At 34.3% G+C, this 26,989-nt stretch overlaps 1 protein-coding gene across 1 annotated transcript in view; it reads right to left on the bottom strand.

Moving 5' to 3' along the window:
• FSIP2 (fibrous sheath interacting protein 2) overlaps positions 1–26,989 on the bottom strand; it is a 95,337-nt gene that overhangs the window by 20,562 nt on the left and 47,786 nt on the right. The window contains exons 14-17 of the mRNA XM_076005738.1: positions 25,532–25,589; positions 23,694–23,730; positions 12,537–21,504; positions 487–10,007 (exon numbers count right to left, since the gene is read on the bottom strand). Of these exons, the coding sequence (XP_075861853.1) occupies positions 487–10,007; positions 12,537–21,504; positions 23,694–23,730; positions 25,532–25,589 (18,584 nt within the window). The remainder of the gene's footprint in view (positions 1–486; positions 10,008–12,536; positions 21,505–23,693; positions 23,731–25,531; positions 25,590–26,989) is intronic.

Here is a 26,989-nt window from a genome sequence, read left to right as displayed (position 1 = left end):
GCTTTTTTTAAAAGAAAGTACTACTGTAGAGCCTTAAATTTGAGAATTAAAACTATATTAGATAGTTCTATATATCCTGATATTCTATTAGCTGGCCCTTTTGAACTCCTTTAGATATTCATAATGAATAACTAAAGAAATTATACAAAATTGTTTCTTCTGAATTTTCAAATGACAATTATAATTTTAGTCAGTCTGGTTTTACTGTTAAGGGTATGTTCTTATATTCCCATTCTTCAAAATAATGTTAGTTCAAATAGATTGTCTTGAGAAAACTAGCCTGAGACTTTTAGAGTGAGCCACAGAATTGATATGGCAAGTCCTAGTAAATCACATGATTAGATGGATGAACTGGTACAACCAATTCTCCTATCGGGCTGAGCAAATACAACAACAAAATGCATTTTCATAGACCTATTTGAGGAAAGAAATCACAGAACAACCATGTCTCACTCTTCATTTTTCTGCCATTACCTTTGCACTTACCTCGAAGGGTTTTAAATCCAGTCGCCCAGACTGATCCAATGAAGTACGCCTTTCTTTCTTTCTCTGTCCTACATTATATGAGGAGGAATAACTTTTACCACTTATTGAGGCTTTTCTCAGTTCTGCTATGCTATGTCCAGTTCTTTTTAAACACTCCACCTTAAGCTTCTCAAGAGGATGAGTTTTTACAGAAATGACTGCTAAGTGTTCTGAGACAATCCTTGGATCTATTTTAATCGGTTTACTCCCAACATGTGGAACTATTTCAACTGAAAATTCCTCTTTGGATAAATCTTGATCTGATTCGTCTTTGTCTAAGTCAGAGATCATATTATCAGAGTGTTCTTGTGCCTTTTGAACAATTCTATTAATGTCTAACTCTCCCAATTTAGAAGCATTTGAACTTTTTGGACTAACTAATGGAAAATTTGAAACCCTATCAATAATTAAACCAGCCACCTTTTTAGGGAAGACTTTGTTTGTATCTTTTATATCATAATAAAGTTCTTTGTCAGTTCCGAAATGCTGTAGGACATCACTGTAAACAGAATCTACAACATGAGAAACCATTTCTATACTTTCTGGATTTAAAAAGTGTTTTTCAGGATCAGCATTGACAAGAGTAATGTTACTTCTGGAAATTTCAGCTGTTACAGATTTTGTCAGTTGAGATGCAATTTTATTTAACTCAGGCTTTGAAAAGCTTTTGTCATCTTTGCTTGAGGCACTTAGCAACTTTGCTAGTTTAGCCAAGAACAAGGCCAATGCTTCCTCTAAAAACTTGGCATCTAATGTAGAATCTTTTCTAGATGAAGAATTTTCCTGGAACTTAAATTTATCAACAATTCTGACCACTTTTTCCATAACTTTGACTGCTTCTAGAACTAATTCAGTACTTGATAATTCTTCCTCTACTTGAGGTTGAAATTCAGAATTAGAAATTTCTTTCACCATTAAAAACCCTATAATATCAGAGAGGGCATTGCTCTTACCCATTAAATCTTTGAATACAGAAGTAAGAGAGCCACAGTGCTTTAAAATACTGGTATAAACAGAATTAACTACTTTTTCAATAGTTGCATTGTCAGCTATAGGTACAGTTGGTGATTCCTTGGCCAGTGCTACAAGTTTAATCTGACTTTTGGAGATAAATTCTTGGATTGAATTTAGTATTTTTGAGATTATTGTTTCCATCTCTGTTTCTAGGGACTGAAAGAAGAAAGATTCTTTATGCACTTTTGGAAACATAGATAAAATCTTTGATAAAAATTTTACAGCAATTTCTTCTACTATGTTATAAGATAGTTTATGAACATGTGATGGTTCAGGTGGCAGCACATTAGTAGTTTGGATAACATCTTTCAGGATATTTTCAACAACACTTTCCACTTCAGCACACTGATGTGGACTTAGCTCTCCACAAAAGTATTGCTGGAGCTGATTGCCAGTCACTTCTCGTAGAACTAAGTCAACTATGGTTTCTGAAAGGATTCTGCATCCACTAGTCATGCAATTTTGTATGATCTCTTGGGATCCAAATTGTGGCAAGAGATTATTATAAATAGACTGAGCCACTAACTGAATAATTTCATCATCATTGGAATGTAAGGATTCTACATACTGTATAATCATATCTTCATCTTTGGAGATTTCTGTTGCAACTGTACTTACTAACATCCTTTGAAGGAAATCCAGTTCTGCTAACAAATTGCCCTCAGACTGTTTTGTTTTGGTATTAGATATTGTTGGGAAGAATTTACATAAAAGAGCAGAAATCACATTCTCTAAAAATTTATGAGGCAACATTATGGTATATGGTGATGATGTTTGACATTCTTTGCTGGCTGTTTGGGCCACCATTTGGACCTTTTTAACAACATCCTTAGATTCCAGGGGAAAACATGTTGAAACTGGAACCTCATCACAAAATATCAAGTTAAGTTGATGTCGAAAAATTTCATTTATCACTGCACTACATAGCTGCCTCGCTAAATTTTTTCCATTGCTGTTTATATTTTTACAAATAGAGTCTTGTGATCTACATTCCTTCAAAATGTTGCAAACAGCGGAGTGAACAATTTTATTGACCAATGTTTTATCAATTGATGGTATTTTATCTTGGAAAGGTATCTTATCTGAAGAGGGTATTTTAGTCATTTTATCCACATGTGGCATTTTATCCACAATTTTTATCTTAATGCTGGGTAATACTTCATCTGTATTTGATTCCTTATACCTGGAAGGTATTTTAGAAACTGAAGAATATTTACCTGCAGGTGGAAAAAACTGATTTCTCTTATCTGGCCTAAATACCTTAATTTGAGCATCTGAAAACTCCTTTAATAGTGAATCGATAAGTTTCAAAGCAGTATCATAGAGTTCAGCTTGGTTTTCATCATCATTTATGTTTTGACATCTATCATGTGTTTGTGTTTCAGGTAAGGAAGAAAATATCAATTTGTTAACCATCTCTGTAATAACATCTTCTAAAAATTTTGCAGGAAAAATTCCAGGTCTACTTTCTGAGAAGTGCTGAGGAAGGTCTTGTTTACTGGGTTCACTTTTAATGTCTCTCTCTCTTACCTTATCTTTCTCTGCCTCTTTTTCTCTTCCTCTCTCTTTTTCTTTTTCTCTCTCTTTCATTTCTTTTTCTTTGGAAGGGACATTTTTATTAATTGAGAAGGATAAATTTTCTGTTTTTACAGACTGAACCGAATCCTTGTTAACATCTTGGATTACATTTAATGCTGTATCACCTGAGGGGGTTTCACTGCATCTTAATTTTGAAAAACTTGATGGTTCATGAGAAGACATTTTAAAAACATCATCATAAATATTTTCAATGACATTTTGAACATCTTCATAATCTGAGTATAGTGCCTCATCCATATCCATTTGAGCTAGAGAGTTTCTCCTCTCCTCATTACTTGGCTTTTGGGCTACTATCTCCAAAGTTTTCTCTTTTGAAGTCCCCATATTTTTCTCCTTGGATTTCAAAGTAGATATTTGAAAGGAATTGTCATCTTTTTTAAATGATCTTTTTGTTGTACTGTCAATCTTCTTCTCATTGTCTTTTTCAAAATCTGATCTGAGCATTTCATTCACATACTCCGTATCATCAGGAGGTACTGGAAAATGTGTGTGTACTTCTTGACCTTTCCCTTCCTTGTCTTTTGGAGCTGATTTTATTTTTTTCTCAATTTCATCATTTTTAAGGGTTTCCCTCAAATATGGCTCCTGAGTATATTTCTTTTTCACACTGCTAGTTGGAGAATAAACTTTGGAAACATTCTTACTATATTTTTTAATAGAAATTCCCATTTTATTTTCATCCTCTTTATTTTTATTTGTCACACCTTCAGCTGACCCTGAAATTAGGTTAATAATGTTGCTTTTCATAATGGTAGTTATAGAAGTAAGTATTGAATTTTGGATGTCACCTTTTTTCATTGATATGTCCTTGGTTTTGGAACTTTTCTTTCTACTCGTCATACCTCCATTTATTTCCAAAGTGTCAATCGCATTTTTCTGGTCAGAGGATAAAGAAATGTGTTTATATGATTGTTGTGGTAAAGTAAGTTGGTTACCTTTCAAGCATCTTATTATCTGTGTAGAGGTTTTTTGTGGTAGGTGCTGAACTCTTTGGGTGATGTTTTCTGGATTTAGAAATGAAATGAAGATGGAAGACCAGTCTCCTGAGAAAAGTGGTTGAATCTTGAATGCAGAGATTGCTTTCTGGGCTAAAGCAGCAATCATTTCTATAACAATGTCACTTTTATCATTTTCCTGAATATCATTAGATTCATATTTTCCTATGAATTGGTCATATACAAAATTGGATATTTTATCAACTGTCTCTTTATCGATTGGTGGGAATGAAAGCATTTTTTCAGCATTTGGTAATACTTTAATTTCACTTTTCTTAAATTCCCCTATCAGAGAGTTTGCAAATTTTATAGCCAAGCCCACAGTGTCTGACTCTGGCATCTTTTTTTTCTTAGAATTTTCAGTAAAAATGGGGAGGGAACAAAATTTGTGGACAAGGTCAACAATTACATCTTCCAAAAATGTAGCTGAATATAAAGAAGGCTGTGTCTTTTCTTTGCCAGATTTAGTAGGTAAAGAGACATGGTTATAATCAGATAAGTCACTGAAAGATGATTCTTCACCATGTAAAAATGGCTTTAAATGATGATCCATGATTTCCTTCATAATGAAGACAGCTATTTTACTGAGAAATGAGCCTCCCTTTTTGCTTGCACTTTTTTTTACTTCAGCTTGGAATTCAGATTTCTTCAAAATATTATTACATATGGAGTTAATCAAATTTTCAATAGCTTCTAATTGCATATTTTCTACATTATCTTCTGCTGTGGAAAGTCGAATCTCATGTTCAGAAATTTCTTTTATAATTTCATCAGTTAGTTTTGAAGCTGCATCCACAAACTCATAATCTGGTGGAACCTCTTCCTCTTCCAGTTCATTTTCAGTGTCAGTTGAAGGGAAGATATGCACTAGGAGCTTGTAAACCATATTTTCTAAAAGAGAACGAGGGAACACAGTAATACATGATGGTAAGGCATGGCTATCCTTCATGATGATGTTGAGGACACGAGTGATGATATTATCAGCTTGAGGAGAAGAATAGGAAGAAGACACTAATTCTCCTGAAACTAATGACTGTACCTGATGATCATAAATTTCTTCTAATAGCAAATGATATATTTTCCCTCCAAAACAGACAGTGTCACTTTGTATAGCCCTGTATACATTAGTCAGAGATTTATAGTCATCTAATATTTTTTCATAAATTGAGTTGACTGTTTTTTGAAGCATTTCTTTATATCCCTCTGAAAGACACAAGTTTTTATCAAAGCTATCCGCAACTAAAAGCTCTGATGTGGTGAACTCCATAATAATGGAATTTACCAATGTTGTAACAATGGTAGTAATTTTGGCTTTTGCTCTATCTGGATTTTCAGCAGCCAAAACATTATGTGAAAATGCATAAAGGATTTTGCATAAAAGCTCAGAAATTACTTCCTCCAAAAAGACAGCTGAATTCACAATAAGAGACAATTCTCTTTGTTTAAGATCTGTTGCTTTTGTTTTGTAAGCTTGATCAACTGTAGTTGAAAGGAGAGATTTATCTCCAGATAAAAATGACTGAAGATGATGGTTAAAAATTTCTTTTATTATAAAACTTGCTATTTTTGAGGCAGGTATATTACTTATGTCTTTTTTATCTTTGGTAAAACACTGGTACAGATTTGAATGAGAAAGATCAGCATAAATGGAATCAACCATCGACTGGATATCTTTTTCTGAAATCATACTTTGTTTTTCATTCCCATGTTTAGTAATACATATTGCATGTTTTGAAATTATTGACATGATTTCATTTATGAGTTTTATGACTGTATTACTTAACTCTGATTGAGAAATATATGGATGTTCTGTGCTGAAGGCCAATGGACTCATTTTAGATACAAGCTGAGTTATTATTTTTTCCAAATGAGTATGTGATAACACAGTTGTATATATTGTTGAAGCTTGTCTTTGGAATCTTGATTTACTAATATTATGTTGAACTTTCTTTATCAAAGCATTTGCACTGAGTTTAGAATGTGACTTAAAAGGCAGATTTGCTATAAGATCTGGTTTAATTTGGAAATCAAAAATTTCAGCCAGGATGATTTTAGTTATCCTTTCAGCCAATGTCTTTGTGTCATTTAGAAAATCTTTATCAGGCATTATTTCCATTTCATATTCTTGCAAAACTTTGCTGTATACCATGTCAATAATTGTTTTTACTACATCTTTTTCCACTGGAGGCAAACATAATTGTTTCTCAGCATTATCTAAAATGCTAACTTGGGCTTTTGAGAATTCCTCTGTTATAAAATGTATGAGGTTTTCAGCTTTATCAAACAGTTCATCTTCTGAATCTCTTTCTGATTTTGTTTGTACAATGCCTACCACTCTGTGAAATATTTTGCTTAAAACCCCAGAGACCACATCTTCCAAAAAAGTTGAGGAATAAACACTGGCATAAAATAACTGCCTTCTCTCATCATCGAAATATGTGTATGATGAGGAAGATAATGACTTTCCATCCACAAATGGCTGAAGATGTTGTTGGCAGATATGTTTAATGATAAAACCTGCTATTCTATCAATAAGAACATCATTACTGCTTGTGATATTTTGCTCAACTGATTCTTGAGACTCAGAGTCTGATAAAATATTTTTGAATACTGAGTCAACAAGATGCTGAACATCATCTTCTGAATAAACAAACTTGGTTTCTTCTTCATCTTTTGAAAATCGAATTTCATGTTGGGAAATTTTCATCCTAATATCACTAATTAGGTTAGAAGCAATTTCATTGAAATTCACTCTTGATCTATCACTTCCCCAAACGGGGGGTTCTCTATTAGGAACCACGCTAGACGCGGAAGGAAAGAATTTAGATAATAGTACTCTGATCATGTCTTCTAAAAATGTGTATGGCAGCAACGTGTTATACAGAGGTAAACTCTGGCTTGACTCAGTGGATTTACTGATGTCACTGAGGACTTCCTGAACAATATTTTCAGCCGTTGAAATAGAACAGGAAGAAGCTGACAAATCCCCAGAAAATAGTGGATGAAGAAGGTAATCTGAAATACTTGCTACAATTAAATTGGTAATATTTTCCACAAAAATGTCACTGTCTTTAGATTCTTTATCAATGTCAGGATCTAGCCCATGCTGTTTTAAAACATTTCTATAAACTGAGGTGACAAGTTCATCCACAATATCTGTATTGGCAGAGGGGAAAAACTGCTCTTTGTTATCAGACAGAATGTGAATTTTAACTTTGTCAAAATGATTATTTACTGAGTTTACTATTTTTTGGGTCATGTTTTCCAGCTCAACTTCAGTGTTATGCTTTGGGCTGAAAATCTTTGATAAAAGTCTGGCAACAATCTCCCCTACAAATGTATCAGGGTAGACACCTAAGGGTGATGGCTTCAGGGGTCTGTGTAACTCTGTGACTTCACTGAGAACCTGTTTAACCATATTAGATACTGCATCCAGTGGAGTCCTTGGACGAGGTAAATGCCCTCTACACAAAAATGGTTGAAGATGATTTTCAATAATCTCTTGGATAATTAAACTGGCTATTCGGTCAACCATAATTGGGCTTCGGCTGACTATACTTTTCTGTATCGAAGCAAGAGAATCAGACGTTCGCAAAATATTACTATAAACAGAATCCACCATCTTTTGGAGGTTTGTTCCAGTGCATAAATATTGATTATCATATATAGTGAACAATATTTTATGTTTTGAAATGACTGACATAACCTTATTTATTATACAGGTGGACATTTCATTAAAATCTGAACTGATTAAATATTGTTTTCCCAAAGAGGAAGCCACCTTACTGGGTGGAGGAATGAGCTGAGATAAAAGCCTTCTGATGACATCTTCTAAAAATGAGTATGATAACAAGGTGCTATAGCATGCTGAAGACTTGGGTAGGGAAGTAAATTCTCTCAAGTTATTTTGAAGCTTTTGCAGTATAATTTCTGCTTTGAGAGGGTAACATGAGTGGGGCATGAGCCGTGCCCTGAAAGAATATGGGAGTTGGTAGTCTAAAATCTCTAACAATATGCCATTAGTTATTTGTTCTGTTATTGAGGTACTGTCATATGCCAGATTATTACTACATGTAACTGTCAATTCATATGGCTGTAAAACATCATAATAAATTGAGTCAACAATCTTACTAACAGTTTCTTTATGGATTGGTGGAAAACACAGCTGTTCTTCAGCATCCCGGAGAACAGTGACTTGAACATTATTAAACTCATTCACTATGTTGTTAACAAGCAATGTATTCATCTCATTGAGGTGGGCCATGGTGATGTTTTTATTTTTACCCCACAATGAAGTAGAGAGCTTAAAAAACAATTCTGAAATTATATCTTCCAAAAGTGTGGCTGAATAAACACCTATATTCATACCTCCATGATGGAGGTTGTTATCAATGGCTATTGGATCCATTTCCTTTGTTCCTTGTCTTTTAAGAGATGACAGAGAAGAGCATTTTACTTTGTATTTCTTGCCAAATGGTGCTTGTATTTTGGAGCTAACAACACTTGGATTGTACAGAGATTCTGTCACAGAATTACTTTCATAACTCATGCATCCTAAAGAGCTTTTACCTTGTGCTATTAATTCTGACCTTTTTGGTTTTGTGAAACTAGGTTGTATTTCTCTTGTTCTGTAGTTCAAATGTGCATTTGCAAAAGGTGGACTTTCAGGATTTTGTTGTATACTCTGAGTTAGTTTATCCATCAATGATTTAACCAAGCTGTGGGAAATAATAGTAAGCATAGAGTCTGATGACAATAAACCTTGATCCATTTCTGCCAGATTTTCCAAAAGGTCTGACATGTAATCTCCTTGAAGTTGTTCACGATTCATTGCTCTCTTACAATGATCAAATTCTCCATCTTCTACACTTTGAAGTATTTTTAAAAGTTGACATTCTGCTGATATTTCATCAGAAATAGAACCATTATCGAGAAATACAGTGCTTGTGCATTTTTCCAAAAGTATTCTAATAAGTTTCTCACATACAATATTGAGAAGAAAAACTGATTTGGGGGAGAGCCCTAGGTTATTTCTAAGTATGCTATTATTTTGTTGATCATCTGGGGAGGAGAAAATTTTTCTTGCTATTGTACCAGAATCCGTAGCCCTTTCTGGGCATTCATCTGGCAAAAATAGGTCTAAAACAATATTAAAAATTTTATTGACTACCTCTTTGGATTCATTTGATTTTAGATTACTAGCCAGGCTGTCTAATTTATGTGCAAGATAATTTAATTTAGTTTTTTGAATGAGTGGATCAATTTGTTGAGTAGATGATTGCCAATCTCTTTGGACTGTCTGTCTTTCCATAGTATTGGTTTTGTCACAATTGGATACACTATTGCTCTGAAATATGGAAAATGATTCTTTTCTTCTGTTGCTTTCAAAGTGATGATTTATTCCTATTTCTTTGGACAATACATGAATCACTCCTATTAAGAAATCCTGAAAGAGGTCATCAAAGTCAGCAGAAGCTACTCCTGGACAGTAAATGAATTTTGTTTTTATGGAACCCATTTGCTGTGCATTGTCAGCCTTTATAATGTTACTATTACAAAGGATTTTAATAATGATTTCAGAAATACTTAAAGCAAGTTCTCCAATAGAAATTGACCTGCTCTCAAACACTTGAGAATGTACTGAAATAATCTTATTAAATGCTGCTTCTTGGATTTCACATGCTTTCTCTTTTTCTCTGCCTTCTTTGATGCCATCAGAAATACTTGAAATTAAATGGTAAATGACTGACTCAGCGAGATGTTCACATAATTGATAAACTGAAGAATCACTGTATATGCTTCTTTGATGCTGTTTTGATTCACATTTTTTTCTTGACAATGTAGAAACAATAGACGCTTTCTCCTCACTGAAAACTTAGAAAGAAAACATTACCACTTTTAGCATGCATTAAAGGAAATATAGAACATTCAATATATTGGTAATTATTTGCATATGTATTTCACTTTTGGAGAACCTCACTAAAGAAAAAGAAAAACCTAGTCAAGAAAGAAATTGGGTTTTCCTCAAATATTTATTTCTCATTTTGTAGAATTTTACCCAGTAAGTTGAGGAAGTAGCCCCAAATGATTCAAACCTCTAAGCCAAGTGCTGGTGTCTGCCTTGATTGGAAGGTTATGGGCTCTATGAAGCTGGAAAGCCTGGGGCAGAGAAATAATTTTCAGGTTTGCAGATACATCCTATCGTGTCTTCCATGGTATCTAGAGACCTCATATAAGTATTTTAAAATATTTTTAGACAAAACATTTAATGTTAACGCCATATTTTACTTTTAGGATGCTAAGGAATTGTGCTACAGTATCAAATTGACTAAAATAAAAGTGTGGCAACACCAGAATGGTTAGTAATAGGCTGCAATGGCAGTTGTATTTTAACTCCTAGGAAACAATTTGTCACAAGGACTTTTTTTTTTTTTTTTTTTTTTTTTTTTTTTTTTTTGAGACAGAGTCTCACTTTGTTGTCCAGGCTAGAGTGAGTGCCGTGGCGTCAGCCTAGCTCACAGCAACCTCAAACTCCTGGGCTCGAGCGATCCTTCTGCCTCAGCCTCCCGAGTAGCTGGGACTACAGGCATGCACCACCATGCCCGGCTAATTTTTTTTATATATATATCAGTTGGCCAATTAATTTCTTTCTATTTATAGTAGAGACGGGGTCTCGCTCTTGCTCAGGCTGGTTTTGAACTCCTGACCTTGAGCAATCCGCCCGCCTCGGCCTCCCAGAGAGCTAGGATTACAGGCGTGAGACACCGCACCCGGCCTAGCCAAAGGACTTTGTTCTTTGTTCCGTTCAATAGCTTATTTGTGACAAATTTTTACCTACTTGGGATGGCCAACTTATGGTAATAGCAGCTAAAGCAACACACTGTTTTTCTCAAAATTTTCCTCAGAACCTAATCAGGCAAGACTCTGTGGAAATGGGAGGCTATAAACTGAACTGTCACTGCTAAACAGAATTTGGCCATTTTGAGATGTAGGGAGTAAGGAAATTATATTCTAAGTGTAAGAAGGATCATGAGTGAAGTCACTGGAAGGCCCTGGACATGTCTGAGTATAAAGAATTAATTTTATAGAAAGAGCCAAGTACCTAAGAGATGGAATCATGGATCTACTCTTCCTTTTTTTGTTTTTCTTTGTTTTTCTAAGATCAATTAGGTCATGCCTAGAGAAAGTCTACTTAAGAGTTTTAATTGTAGATGCATAACTGTCCATCTTGAGAGAATACTGGTTTTAAGGATAAGAAACATCATCTTTGTACAGGTTGATAGGATTATTAATATCTCCTATTTGAGTGATGGACAAGTGATATATTTGGACTGGTAATGTAGCAACTAATTATTGGTAACTGGAATTATTGGCCCAGTTCAAGGCTATGATGGCATTATTAGATTAAATCTTATTAAACTAGCAATAATCAATAGTTTTGATATATAAAAAATTACTATTACATAAAACTTAACCTAATATATACAGATAAGCATTCTTAGAAAGGGAATGTAAATATAATCCTTGTAAAGATATATTTAGAGTATTTTACCTTAAAGGAATTTAATTCAGAATACTGGAATGCAAACAAAACAAGATATTTAATTCTATTATTTTTATAAACTGTTAATAATTATAGCAAAAGCTTCAATTATACACTTTGAAAAAGTATTACATAACTTTCTATCAATTAACTGTACATGCTATATGATCACAGAAGTCAGGCATAAGAATTTTAAAAACTCATTGGAGGCTGCGCGCAGTGGCTCATGCCTATAATCCTAGCACAATGGGAGGCTGAGGCAGGAGAATTGCTTGAGTTCAGGAGTTCGAAACCAGCCTGAGCAAGAGCAAGACCCCATCTCTACTATAAATAGAAATAATTAATTGGCCAACTAATATATATATAGATATAGAAAAAAATTAGTCGGCCAAAGTGGTGCATGCCTGTACTCCCAGCTACTTGGGAGGCTGAGGCAGTAGGATTGCTTGAGCCCAGGAGTTTGAGATTGCTGTGAGCTAGGCTGACGCCATGGCATTCACTCTAGCTTGGGCAACAAAGTGAGACTCTGTCTCAAAAAAAAAAAAAAAAAACTCATTGGAATTCATGCCTCCTGCTCAACCAGAATCTTCTGCCTTAAAATTGTCTCATTTTCTCTCATCTGCAGATATAACAAACTGAGCAACACAACCTTCACATTCAAACAATGCAACTGTTTAGCTTTTTTTTTTTTTTTTTAGTATTGTGATAGATTAAAAAGCAACTAAATAGTCACCCCACCTCCAAGGTTGTTTTCAGAAAAACAATGAAGGCAGCTTCTTGGACAGGACATCCTTTAAACATATCTTTTACTGTTTTTCCTAAATTACGCCAACTTTTAGAATAAGTTATCTTTTGCTTACCTTTAGTTTTGAAGTTCTTTAAATGTGTGACCACAGATGTGGTGATATGTCTTGCTATAAAATGAATTTCATTGAGACCCAGTTCATGATCAGCAAAAGCAATGACTTCCACTTCATTCAGAGTCCCTGTTTTCTTTGTCTTTGGGTACCTATTTTTATGCCATTTGTGCAATAAAGAAGAATCTATCCCGCTGGCTTCAGGGTTTTTGTTTTCTTCTTCAGGTATACAGCTGATTCTTCTATGCCACATTCTTAGCAAACTCTTCTCCTCATTCTTTTGTCCTCCAGATACTTCAGATAAAGGGCTTTGCTTAGATATGAAAAATGGTTTCATTGCTTCCATGCTTTCATTAGAGTGTGATTGACTTGGAAAGCCATAGCTGGACAGTACAGTATTGACAATATTTTCTGCAGCTAAACATATTTTGAGTGGAGAAACAGTTGTCTGTATTTGGTTTGGCTCAACAACTGGTTTTATGGCCTCGTAATGAAACATTCTTGGATTTTCATTTTTTCCCATTTCTATGAATGACATAACTTGCTTCAGTGATTCTTCTGTGGAGTCATTTGCTTTCTTAAACAGTTTTTGTAAAACACTGCCTTCAGAGAGGGAGCTATTTCCTGTCATGGCCTCCTCAAAATGGTGAGAGTTAGATTTCCTTGGGCTGTGGTCTTTGTTTAGCATAGTTTCTGAATCAGGGCTTTCCGTTGGCTCTAAGCTTTTAATTGTGTCTTCTACAGAGGATCTGACATATGAGGGTAAATTTGATGAAATCCTATACTTTTTTTTCCTATCTTCTTCTGAATAAAGCACCAACCCAGGGACATTCATTTGTGGAGGATTATCCCCCAAATTGGCTTCCTCCAACTTTGGTGTGGACATTTTCATATTGGTTGCTAATTCAACCTGATTAACAATGTAGGCATTTTCAGCTCCTTGGAAAAAACTTTGCTTTGGAAGGTTTTTGATCAAAGACTCATTGAAATGAGTACACTGGTCCATTAGTGTGCCAATGATCTCACTTGCTACAAAGTTCTCTTTCAAAATGCTAACTGAACATGGTTCCATTGGGCTCATTTCTTTGTCTAGCTTGTTCTTAATTATACCAAGCATGTCACTGACAATATTAACAGCATATTTAGGTAATTCTGAATGGAATGAATGAACCTGTAGAAGGGTATTCTGCATATTTTCCTTGAAAATAATAGTACTTGACTTGGATTCATCAGTAAACTTTTTCAGTGGTTGTAATCGTGGCAGCATCTTTTTGCTTAATAGTCTCTGTTGGACAGGGAAAAGGTTTTCTATAGGCATTTTCACTATTTCAGAAAACTCATATTTAGAGATATGTTTAAACTGCAAGTCCACAAATGACTCTAATATGTTTAAAACCCTTTCTATGATCTCTTTAACAATCTGGTTGCTAGAGCCCATAGAAAATTTGTCTTTTGTCTTTGTATTATAGAATGGTAAACTGCTGAATATTTGCTTGTTTGGAAAACCATATTTACTTTTAGCAGTAATATGTTCTTTACTGTTTGTTAGAGTTTCTTTATGATCTGGAGTGGGCATCTGGGACAAAAAACATAGCTGTAATTTTTCAAATAGCATTTCAACAATTTCCCTTCCAAACATATTAATTTGTGCTTTGGTATCCTCAGCTCTAGCCAAAGCTCCTTTAAAATGATTATAAAATCTGCTTTCACAATTCTCAAGAGGTGGCAAATTTAAAAGTGAAAGAGAATATTCTAATTCTTTTGCTTTTATTGAAATTTCAGTCAAAACATTTTCAGCAATCGTCAATAGCTTACATTTTTCATTTTCCACATCATTTGATTCTGTCTGCCATTTGTCAAACATTTTTTTAAATATACCTTCTTTAGGAAAAATTTGTTCTAGCTGTGAAGAAACATTCTCCAAGTAATAACATGCTTGTTGTTTGGCAAGGGACCCTGCACCTGTGCTGCCCTGTGAAAGTTTGAGGTCATCCAAATGTGAGAATTTTATTGGATAATCAAAATTATGGTTATTTGTAGCATATAATTCTTTCAAAACTGTATTAACTATTTTATTTGCTGCCATGATTTGATCAGATGGTAACGCTTTTATATTTACCATTGCCCTGGTTTGTTTTGTCTTTTCAAATTCTTTCACAATTGTTTCCAGAATATTACTTATTATGTCCTTCGCAAACATTTTTAGTTCTGAAGTGGGTAATTTTGTTTTCAGTAAATTTTTGGCATCGCCTATTGATAGGATGTGTGACAGCCCAGTGGCAGTCTTGGACCGGCTGTCTCTTGGAATCTTTTCTCCAGGACCTAATTTGATCTTGTTTTTGGCCTTAGCAGCACTTGGCCCCAGGTGTGGTTTTGTTGTAAGTTTAGGCAAAGAGGTACCTCTTGTTCTTGCTTTCAAGCTTGTTTTAAAACTTGGCTTAGGGGTGTCCTTAAAGCTGACTTTAGAACCATGTAGCCTTAGAAGTTGCAACTCATCAGAACAACCTTCAGAGGCCAAAGTCTCATCTAGATGAAGTGAGATTAAATTTGTGATCTTAACGAGAACCATTTGAACTAAATCTTTCTCCACCTGCAATGGTGAATATTGCAAAAAAGTGTTTTCTAACACAGAGACATTTTGACTGTCTGCACAGGAATAAACCTGTGGTGTTACATACCTAGAGGAATTACTTCCTTCTCCTGCTTGTTTAGTTTCTCCAAACCATGATGGTTTCAATGGTAAGGAATCATTGTTGTCCAGTGTTTCTACTTCTCTACTTTTATTATTTTCATATAATGATGTCACAACTACAGAGTACATTTTTCCCAAAACACTTTCAACTATGTCATTTGCTGCACTGTTAATATGTGATTGAAAAACATTTTTTTGTGTTATGTCTGATGTTTTAATTTTAGAATTAGATATAAAATGAGAGATTTCATTAAATGGAGGCAAATGGCCTATAACTTCCATTACTCTTTGATACAACTTATTCAAATGTTCTTCCACTGCACTGAGCAATTCAGTTTTTCCTTTTTGTTTTGAGACTTTATTTCTCATAAATATTTCTTCCAAAATAATTCTCTGGTTTTTCTTTTCCAATATCATTTGGTTTTGTTCTAATGGATATTTTGTAAACAGAGATAGTTTGGTGTCTTCGTCCTTCTGTTTATATCCCAGCGATATTTCATTTGATTCAGTTAATTGTGCAAAGTTTGGATTCTCTTTTGAGTAAAAACAAATTTCCTTTACAGACCTTTTATCATCTAAAATCTTTAAGATACTCTCAACAATTTCACTCATAATAATGTTTTCTTGGAACAATATATTATCTGGATATGGATATACATTTTTGATTTCTAAGTCTAAATCATTTTTAATAAGCTTCAAAATGGCACTGGCAATGCTATCAGAATGTTTCTTAAGGCTAGCTTGTGACAGATGAATTTTGGATCCAATTTTTTCTCTGTAACTGGCAAAAGTAGAATCTGTGAGCTCTTGGCTTGTTTCAGTTTCTGTTGTTGATATTCTCAGGACATTCACATTTGATTCCACTTGGCTTGATTCATGAAAAACACTGTCATCTTGTTTACAATTTTGCAGTTCTGGGCTAACAAATGACTTTTCTTTAGGCTGGAAAGCAAGAGTAATTAATGAATCTACTCTTTTTGTCGCAAAAGATTCTAAACAATGGAAAATAGATTTAGTAATGAAGTTAGCATTTTCCTCGCATGGGTCAGGGGCAGATTTCTTGATGTCTTCTTTCTTTACTATAGGTACCTGATTACCATCATCATAATCTGATTTCTGATTTCTTGAGTATGGAAAACACTCTGTTTTTCTTTCACTGTTTGAAGCCATAAGATGAGGCTGTTGACACTCTGTTTTGGGAAACATATCACAAAAGGTCAGAGGCAATCTTGCTGAAGTAGGATTCTTTGCATTTATGACAAGCATGACAGCAGAACTGAGATTATGGAGAACAATATTCACTATATCTTTGGATATCAAGATGACATCTGATTTAGGAACTGAAAGTTTTGGGATAATCTTATTTGCACTCTCCTCAATGGACACTTCAGAATTTGCTTCTGAATGTTTATCAGCTATGCTACATTTCAGAGTGGGTGTAGCAAATGAGATATTATTCTGATATAGTGTTTTTTCATAAATATCACACAAGATACCTTCAATGGTATCTTGTATTTGAAATTGAAGTACTTTTCGATATTCAGTCTTATTGAACAGCTTTTCAATAATACCTTCTTGCTCATCTGAGTCAATCTTTTTGTCAGCACTGGTTTTGTCACATTTGCCTTTACATGAGACAATATCTAACACTGTGTTAACAATTCGACTTGCAATACTATCAGAAACCACAATGTTATGAGTTAAGAAAGGAATTTCTCTTTCTTTATCTAACTCATGTTTGATGCCTTGTAAAATTTTTCTAGCCACTTCTGTTGCATAACTATTTAATTTAGACAAAGACACTTGGCACAAGTTGGTCTTTCCTGACTTAATATAATCCACTGAGCAATAGGAAAATTGTTCATCCAAATATGAATCTTTGGATGCTAATGCGTTGCTCAACATAGTCTTATCTTGCTCAATAGGTAAAGGCACTGGAACTGTGAAGCTGACTTGGGGACAAAAGAGAGATTTTAATTTGGAAGCAGCAAAGGTTTCTAAATTTATTAACGTTGCCTGTACAATATCTGCAACTACATTTTCCTTGACCTGTTTGTCAACATTGAATCTAGTCTGAAGAGTACATGGATTTCTGTCCAACACAGTGAAAGAAGACTTTCCTCTATAGGTGTGTTCATGAAAAGAAACATTTGTTGAAAAGGTAATCGTTTTATACTTATTTGCACTTATATTTCTTTCTGTCATAGCAGCTGAATAAAGTTTATGAAATACAATTCTAACAATATTATCTGTTACTATGGTTACATCTTCTTCAGATATTAAAGGACACATCATTTTGTCCATAAATTGAACAGATGTTTGAGCAATTGGCTCATCAACATTGTGAGACATGCCACTAAAATGAGAGTGGGAGAGAGAAAGCATATTTAATTGATTGATTAAAGCACTTTGAAAAATTTCGTTTAAAATATTTCTTATAATGGGAGTGACTGGAGATTTATGTGGTTCTTTGAGTTTTACTTCAATTTTGTTTAAGGTTCTTTCTAGAACCCATTGTTCAAGAGAATGTGTTTTAGTTTCTTCTCTTAGTTGCGATGTCTCTCCAATAAGTATTTTCTCTGTATTTGCATCATCTTCTAGAAATGAATCTGATTCAGCTCCTCCCGGAAGAAAATTTCCATAAGTTGGCCTGTATCCATAACTTTCTATGTCTCTCTCTTCAGATTCAGTTTCATTAAAAATATTTGAAGATACTGTATCTAAAATTAAATTGACTATATTCTTAAACATTTGTGCCTCAGGTGGTGGATTTTTTACACTTGTGCTCACATCTGATGGGTTCACATTTAATTCTGTTTGAATAGCCTTCAAAATAGCACTTGATACCTTCTTTGCATGCATATATAAAGCAGATTGCAATGATTCTGTATATGTGTCTGTGAAACTACTGGTACTTTCACATTCCCAATCTATTTTACTGCTCTTCTTATTTCCGTCATTATTGGCACCTATAGTTTCTAAATTTCCATTGGCAAACCCTTCCAGTTTAGTGAAGACCATATTAAGAATATCTGAAGCTACAGCTTTCATTTTATTTGAATGCATTTCTTTTGTACTCCCTGCTTTGGAGGGCACAGAAGACATAGTTTTTGCATTGCTTTTGGTCACCTCTTTATTGCCTTCCTGAATTATTTGTGAAACTATGCTGGAGATTATGTTGGTGCATTTGGCCATTTCCTCAATAATTGAAGTAAATGATAGGTTGTCAATGTCAAGAGACTCAGGGAGAGCTTTAAATCCAGAACTTGCAAGACTGGTATCCATGCCAATACTACATAATTTTGCAAGGATGTATTCCAAAATTGTTCTGGACATGAGCTGGATATTATACTGCAATGCAGCAGCGCTTTGCTGATTTTCATTCATCTTCTCTTTGTTTTGCTGACTACAAGATGGCTGAGAGTGAGGAGGGGTTCCTATACGCTTGCTTACCATTTCATGTAGCGTTTCCCCAATTCTATCTAACACTTGCAATTTGGCGTTCTCTTGAAGATCTTTTTCATCAATGGCACTGTGGAGAGTACATGGAGTAGCCAAATATTTGTAAAAAGATTTTTTATACTGCCTATTCGGCAAAGTATTTTGTTTATCAATGTTGTCAGATCCATATGAAGTTGCAGATTCTGGCTCATCTGAAGGAAGTAAAATAGTTCTTTGATCTACATTTTTACTTGATAACATTTCACAAATACAAGTTAATAATGGACTTGCTGTAATGTCATCATTGCTATTTGTGACAACAGATTCTAGTTTTCTATCAGTGTCAGCAAAAAATCCTTTCTCTGTAAGGGATTTAGTATGGTCAATTTTCTCAATATTCAGGTTTTTCTCATTGAGTTCCAGTTCATTCAGGATAGCATTCAAAACAATGTCTACTACTTTAGCTGTGTAAGAACGAAGTTGAGATTGTAATGAAGATTGCTTGGCAAGTGAAGGTTTGATGTCCATTTGCAATTTTGGACAAACAAATAACTTCAGCCTTTTAAAAATTGTATTAATGATCTTGTCAGTAATGTCTTCTACATGTTTAGATTCGCTTTCTCCAAATTGTAAGCAGGAAGAAGCTGCAGGATCTGTATTAAGTGAAGATAAATATTTCATTTTACTTTCACTGTCAAACCATATTTTCAATGGCTTTTTATTTGGTGTTTCTTTGACTACGTGGCAGGTATCAGAATTATCTAGTAAAGTTTGCTGAACTGATGATGGAATTAAACTTGATGCTTTATGAAGTATATTTAACACAGCATCTGTTATTTCTTGGGCCTCTGTACGAATTTCTGACACAGAGAACATCTCGTCCATCCATTCTTGATGTGACAGTCCTTGAGGATTTTCTGAAATAAGAACCGAAGCTCTATTCCTAGCTTGGCTGTCTAAGTAACCAGGAGGAACAAAAGATATGTCCTTAAGCATTTCTGTTAAAATACTTTTAACTATGTTTTCTGAAGACTTTTGTATTTGATGCTTTTGATCTTGGCTATAAAAGGAAATGTCTTTATTCAAGCAGGGCTTTTTCTTTAAAATGTCATGATTATTAAGAGATGGTAGCTCAGACTTTAATTCCCAATCATGAACTATACGTTTGCTTCTAGAAGCAGGCTTTGTATGTGGTTTCATATTTCTTTTGTATTCAAAACAAGTGTTTCTCTTTGTAGACCAATGATTAGGAATCTGTTTTTGTGATTTTGCTTTTTCCTGTTTGAAAGATGAATCAAGCACATTTTTTACAATTTCATCTATCTCTTCATTATCATCTTCGGAATAAAGGGCCATGCCTGGAACATTAATAGGTGAAAATGATCTTCCAGATTTATGATGATTAGATAATCTGGTGCCAGTGAGTCTGTACTTTTCTTCAGTGTCAGAAGATTTTCTTATTCTAGGTTGTCTACATTTTTGAACACCTGCATTTACTGGTTCCCGATGGAACTGAGTGAGGATATCATCAAATAGCTGAAGGAGTTCCACTGTTTCTTCAGATGCAATAAGTCTCTCATTATTAAGTTCAGTTTGTACATAACCTAGTATAGTGCTGACTACTTCTTCTATATGACCAACCAAAGAGGACTGGGAAAAAATACTTGATGTTAAATTGTGTATTTCTTCTTTGACAATTAAATTAGCTGCATCAGGTTCAGGACTAGACTTATTATTGCCAGCTGGCTGAAGAGATGTACATGTTGTGTCTGTCTTATGTTGCTGATGGGAAAGTTTAGTTTTATCTTCAAGATGAGGAAGTTCATTTCGTTTATAAGATGCAAGAGTCTTTAGCTTTTCTAAAATATCATGTACCATGTTCTCTGCAATATCACACATGGGTTCCAAAGTATAAGGCAGTGAATCTTTTAAAGGTTTTTCATTTGATGATATGAGGTATTCTTCACTGGCTGTTAAGCTTGATTTAATGTCAACTGACAAATCTTCCTGTGAAAACATCTCAACACATCTTTTCTCAACTGCCGATTCTAACTTCTCAAGCATATCTTCCACAATCTCAGAAGCTACTGAGCAGATATCAACAGTGGAGAATGAGTCTTCTTTTTCAGGCTCATGTTGGTCAACAAAAACTTCAGCAGTAACAGAAGAAAGAGAGGGAATGGCCTGGGTTAAATCAGACATTATTTCTTGAAAAATGCTTTCTAAAATCAATTGAGTTTCCTCTTTCAAGTAACATTTAAAGTTAACAAAAACATTTTTTAAATTCTTTATCTCATCCATGGCTTTCACTTTTTGATCAGAAAAATACGAACTCCCTAAGCTATCTGTTTCAGTGGTAGCATTCCTAGATTTTGTTATGCCTGTTTCAAATGATGCTAAAAGGTGACTATCAGACTTACAATGTCTGAGCTTAGGGGATGAACCTATCAAACTGGTTTTATCATGTTTGCGTTTAGAGGTTATAGATTGTCCTTTCATGTTGCATGGTTTCCCCACAACTGTTTTTTCCGTATGTGCAGAAGGAGGTTTTAAAGGTGTGGTTGGTTTCTTTACTGGCGTGTCATCTGCAAATGCACAGGGCTCCTCCTGAAATATTTTAGTTACAGATGTGTAGCTTCCATATGTAAAGTCTTCACTGCATGTGCTACAGAAACTTGAACTATCTGAAGAAAGGGTGGACTCATCAGATCCTGGATATGTATTATTTCTCAACCTTTCTTCATATTTTGTGATGGCTGGGTATAATATACTGGTCACTGTAGCCACAACCCAAGTCATTATATTCTGGATTATACTATTCAGTTCTTCAGAAGTTACCTGGAAAGAGGACAATCAGGGATGAAAAAAAATATATCACTTAACAATTTACTCTATTGTTTGGGGGGGCGTGCAGAGGGTAATATTTAATTTTTCATATGAAACAATGCATAGGTGGATTGTCACCATGGTTTATAAAAATATGTAGAAAAAATAGTAAAGGAATTTAGAACGGCAGATGAATTTTAAGTTGATTTATTTTGTATTACAGTGAAATACTTTTTGCATAAGATGTTATTCACATCCCCTCAGAAGTATAACCCCTCACCTCCAGCATTTATTACTGAAATAAATGACTTTTTAGTAAAAAAAAAGGGGGGGCTAAGCTAGAATTGGAATCAAAGATCCAGGAGGGCTGAATAAAGGTAGGAAAACTGGAGTATTTCTCAATTTGAGCTGGTACAAGGAATCAGTTTAGAGTGACCATTTCTATAATGGTCAATGGTGCTATCATAGATTTGAACTGGACAGTGGACAAAAACAGAATGCATCTGTAGAATTCTAAAAGCCTGTACTTACTTATTGCAAATATATTTTGGGCTTGCAAAACTCATCTTGTTTATATTAAAGTAGTAGTTGTTTTTAAATTGTTATAGCTCCTAAAACATACAAGCTGTACACAAGTAATTGGCAGCAAAGCTTGGAAGGCTGACGCATGGGCATCACATTAAATAATATGATTCTTATAATGTGGCAGTTCACATCCAAAATGTTGCCTGTATCAGTCCAAAATTATTCATATTTTAAGGCACCATTCAAAAAAAAGTTAACCCCTCTGTAGCACACTGTCTCTTGATTCATTTGAGAACATTCAGGGAGCACCCCAGGAAAGGCCATTTTTCAGCTCTAATCCTCAAATATTTAAATATACTTTTTAACTTATTGTATAACTAATGGCTAGTGATTTTAAAAATATATTTGGGGGTGACACCCTATGTTGTAAAATACTTCTCTCATGTAAATACACCCTAAATCAAGGAATAAATCCTAAATTTTAAGAGAGAAGATAATTATTTTAAATCAACTATAGCACATATAAAATATAAACTAAGATGTGAATATACCCTCCCCCTCCTGCCCCCTCCCACCTGCCCAACACCTGATTAATGTTACTACTATATATGTGTACATAACTGTTGATCAGTTAATACGAATTTGATGGTGAGTACACGTGGTGCTTGTTTTTCCATTTGGAGATGGACATGCTTGAAGCTCTGACTCTGGTGGAGCAAAGGCAATATATGTGACCTAAGCATTTATACCCCCATAATATGCTGGAATACAAAATTATATATATATATATATATATATATAAACTCAGATATTTTATATATATTTTCTTATTACCAGAGATAATAAAAAATAGACCTACATTACGACTCTTAGAATGGCTATGGGAGTTTCCAACCTCAATATATAAAAGACGGACATTCCTAAAGTTTTCTATATAGTGAAATATGATCAATAGTACCCTATTTTCTAATTGTTCTGCATTATAATATTAAACTGAAAAATATTCCCTCAGGTCAAAACTTTTATTTCTACTGCACACTCTATGAATTGAGCAGATGTCCATGTGAAATAGTGTATCACAGTATGTGTTATTCCCCAAACTTTTTCTTTCCTGTTTGGTCTGTCTAGATTCCAAAGATGGGCCTTATAAAAACATACCATCTTATCTTTGCCTGTTTCAAGTCCCAGCTCATAGGCGACAAGGTAGCTTTTCATGTGACCTTCTTAGGTAACCATGTTTCTTCCCCTAAAAACTATTGAAGACTGATCCAGGCATCTCAACTTACCTCCTACTGAATTCACCAGCAAGGTCTACAAAACCCTGTTTATTAATGGCTTCCCATTGTAGAATGGATTTGTGGAATTTGATGCTGTTCCTATGATGGCTAGATCTGTTAATGCTCTACCATTCTATACCCATGAGACCCCTCTTTGACATGCCAACTTGATAATAATTTTGAACCACAATCAAATCTAAGAATTAACGGAAAGTGAACTTCCTAGAAAAGAATAAGGCAAAGAAGGGGGCTGACAAATATCAATAGATAATTCCTAGTTATATAATTCACAATTTTTTTCTATTATGACACATGAGAGAGTATGACTAATATGCTGCTTTAATTTAATGATACATAATGATACATATTTAATACATAATTTAATTTTATGATACATACTTTTTCTTGCAAGCAATTTTGTAGGAGACTCTGATGTCTGTAAAGAAAGGTTGATCATTGAGGTATTACTTATGGTCAAAATTTATAATTTTGCTTTTAATTATTATGGATACATAATAGTTGTACATATTATATATGCTAATTTGGCCATAGCATCCCCCCTCCAAACCATCAGACTGTTACCCAATAAAGAAACAAGTTTCTAAACATAGTCTTCAAGGTGGTAGACTTATTGCCTTCTTTATACTCTGTCACTCCTTACACCTTCCCTCCAAATAATAAAAACTAACTCATTATCTAAATACTATGCTTAATACTATTACAACTCTCTTTACTCCCACTGCTCTCACATTTGCTTTCTCTTCATTCCCTTGCTCCTGAATTTTCATCTTTATTTTAGAAATCATTCTGTGTATGTCCTTTGTATTAACATTTAAAAAAAAGAAAAAAAAACCAGAGAGCTCACAATAGAGATAAGGGAGGAGAAAGAAGGTTAATGATGGAATAGATGTGATGCTTCCACAGTAAAGTCTTACAGAACTTAGAGTTAAATCAGAACAAGAAGAATGGGATATGTGTATGAGAGGCAGAGCCAGACCAGAGAGTCCCATTAGCTGTGTTTCATTTGTAGTTTGATCTGATGTTAGGCTGGGTGAGTGTGCAAGTAAAAGTATCTTATCCCTTTGAATTTAGGAAGAGTGGTGAAGAAGCTCCAGGTTGTGTATAGAGTTCTTCATTTTCCCTAAGATTTTTAATGAAAGAATAGCCAAAGTGTGTGCTTTGAAAAATTCAAGTAATTCTGTAGTTCTGTATTCTTAGGTAGGGAAAGCTATTATGAAAATACAGAAATTAAGGTTTTAGGATGAGTCTCTTCTAACCTGTTTTTAAAGAGGTCGGTATATATATTTCCAAAAAAATGTATTTATGCAATAAATAAAAATGGTCATTGTCTGCATGTGGTCCTATTCTTCCAACTTGTTTTATTACTTTGTGTTAGACTAGTCAACTTCCTTTCTTGTGCATCCATTACATACACTGCTATGCATCCTATGACCTCAGAAAGTCACACAAACTGACATCCATCATCCTAAAGTCAAGATCCTTCCTCCAGGAAGCTTGGTCTGAAAATGTCAACACCATTTGCCATCACACGCCACTTAAATTTACCCAGCCATTTTCATAGGAATTTGGGGTTTGTAAAGTCTATCCTGGACCTCATTTAGTTTGTTGATTTTTTTAAAAAGATGATGGCATTGAGTTGAAAATTATAGTCTTTCTCCCTCTCCTCAAGTTGAGAAAAATATATAAACTTCAACAGATTAGGTGATTACCAAAGTTTGAGGAATGAAAATTCTCTGGGCGTAAAAAACTGTCTCTTGCAAGGGCCTGCAATTTTCATCATTCAAAAACATTATTTTAGATTAAACTTCAAATACACTTCAGAAGGGGAATAACTGATTATGTCATTAATACTGTATAGTAAACTATTTTACTATCTGTGGGTAGTGAATAACCTCAAAAGACATAAGAAATGGTTAATGACTCAAAGGGGAGAAAAGCAAAAAGGATAAATCCAGATCATGGGAAGCTATGAGGAGAGGGCATAGTGGGAATACACTTGAAAGTGGCACGAAGACTCCGAATATAGGGAGAATATAGAATTACAGTGGGGATAAGGAGGTAAAGAAAGAGGAGGACAAAGATTTACTTTCTACAATTAAAACTTAGTGCTGAAAGTTTCCAAAAGACTAAGTTACACTAAATCCAAGTACAACAACAAGAATGTAATCATCTGCTTGTGAACAGCACTCTATAGATTAATTTTCTTAGATACTTACATATTTGAGTAAACAGGAGACGAAAAAATCCCCGGGGCCACAGCATGAGCCTGAGATCCTATTTATTAGAAAAGGGAAATTACAGTTTGTGTCCATCTTCAGCAACTCGTTAAATGCTAATAACACCTTCCAGTAGGTCTTTATCCTTTGTGGTCACTGCCTTGTTTGCAAGCATTCAGGGACTCTCCACAGTGATGTCCAAAGTCCTTAGCAAGGCGAAAACTATACTGTAGCATCTGACATCCTTGTCTTTCTCTCCAGTGTTTTCCTCTGGCTAGTCTTTCATACATATTCTATGGTCCAGAGAAATGGAATATCTTGCAAGTCTCTAAATATATTATGTTTCCCATGTCTCTGGAGAGTGGTTTTTCCATTTCTTTTGTCTGGAACATCCTGTGCCCTCTTTTAACATCTTATCTTTTAGGTCTCTTTTGGCTTGTATTAACTATTCTTGAAAGCCTTCCTTGAAACTTACCTAAATAAATAAATATCCTTCCTGCATGCTCCCAAAGCACTCTAAACATGCTCATATTATAAAACTCATTATGCTATAATGTAATTATAAGCTTAGTCCTGTGTATCCCTGACTATGATATGATTCATACTATATCTCAGCACTTAAGTACTCAATAACACTTATTTTTAATATATTATTTAATGTAGGTGTTGCCTTAATCTGTTCATTAATCTGTGTGCCATGTATCTCTTTCCACTCAAATATTATCTAACTGGCATGGCATGTAATATAGCAAGATTTCATTACTGATTTTAGTAAATGTTATGGATATAGATAACATAGGAAGTCTTTATGCAAAACATTGGTACTGGTATACTGGAGTGATTATATGTCAATTATACAAATAGGCAAATAAGTGAAAATCTCAAACAAATAGATTGCTCTTGTCACAGAATGTAGTGCTGGTAATTAGAGCCTTTTATAAAGCCCAGTTTAATTGGTAACTTGTTTCTCCCCCCAAATGAGAAGCCAATAGGTACTGATGATGTATATAAAAAGTTTTAAATTCTATGAAACTTTTGAGTTTGTTTTATGGATGTTCAGTTTTAGAGAGAAAGTAACTGAGGTTAAGAATGCACAGACCTCAGTAAGTGTAAAGACAATATTATTTTTAAAATAAACATAACTCTTCTGTTGGTTCTAGCAGTATACTGGAGAAATATCTTTTAAAATTTTAGCCTAGAATTCTGTATAGAACATTAAAACCATGCTCTTAAAAATGGCTAAGCTTTCAAAGAGGTAAGAGAACTCCCTGAAGATAAAACAATTATGGGAACACAATTGTTCCCCAAATCCATAGTGGAAAGCAAATGCTAAAGCTAATGTCTACCTAGCAGTATTAGCCATACATGGAAACTTAATGTCTGGTCAGAGGGTTTAAAAGAAGACATCAAGCTCAAAAAAAAAAAAAAAAAAAAAAAAATGAGGAATTTAAACATTTA

The sequence above is a fragment of the Microcebus murinus genome, chromosome 8 (genome assembly GCF_040939455.1).
Source record: "Microcebus murinus isolate Inina chromosome 8, M.murinus_Inina_mat1.0, whole genome shotgun sequence".
NCBI lineage: Eukaryota > Metazoa > Chordata > Mammalia > Primates > Cheirogaleidae > Microcebus > Microcebus murinus.
Note: the sequence above shows the minus strand (reverse complement) of the source record. Positions and strands in the feature narration are given on the sequence as shown.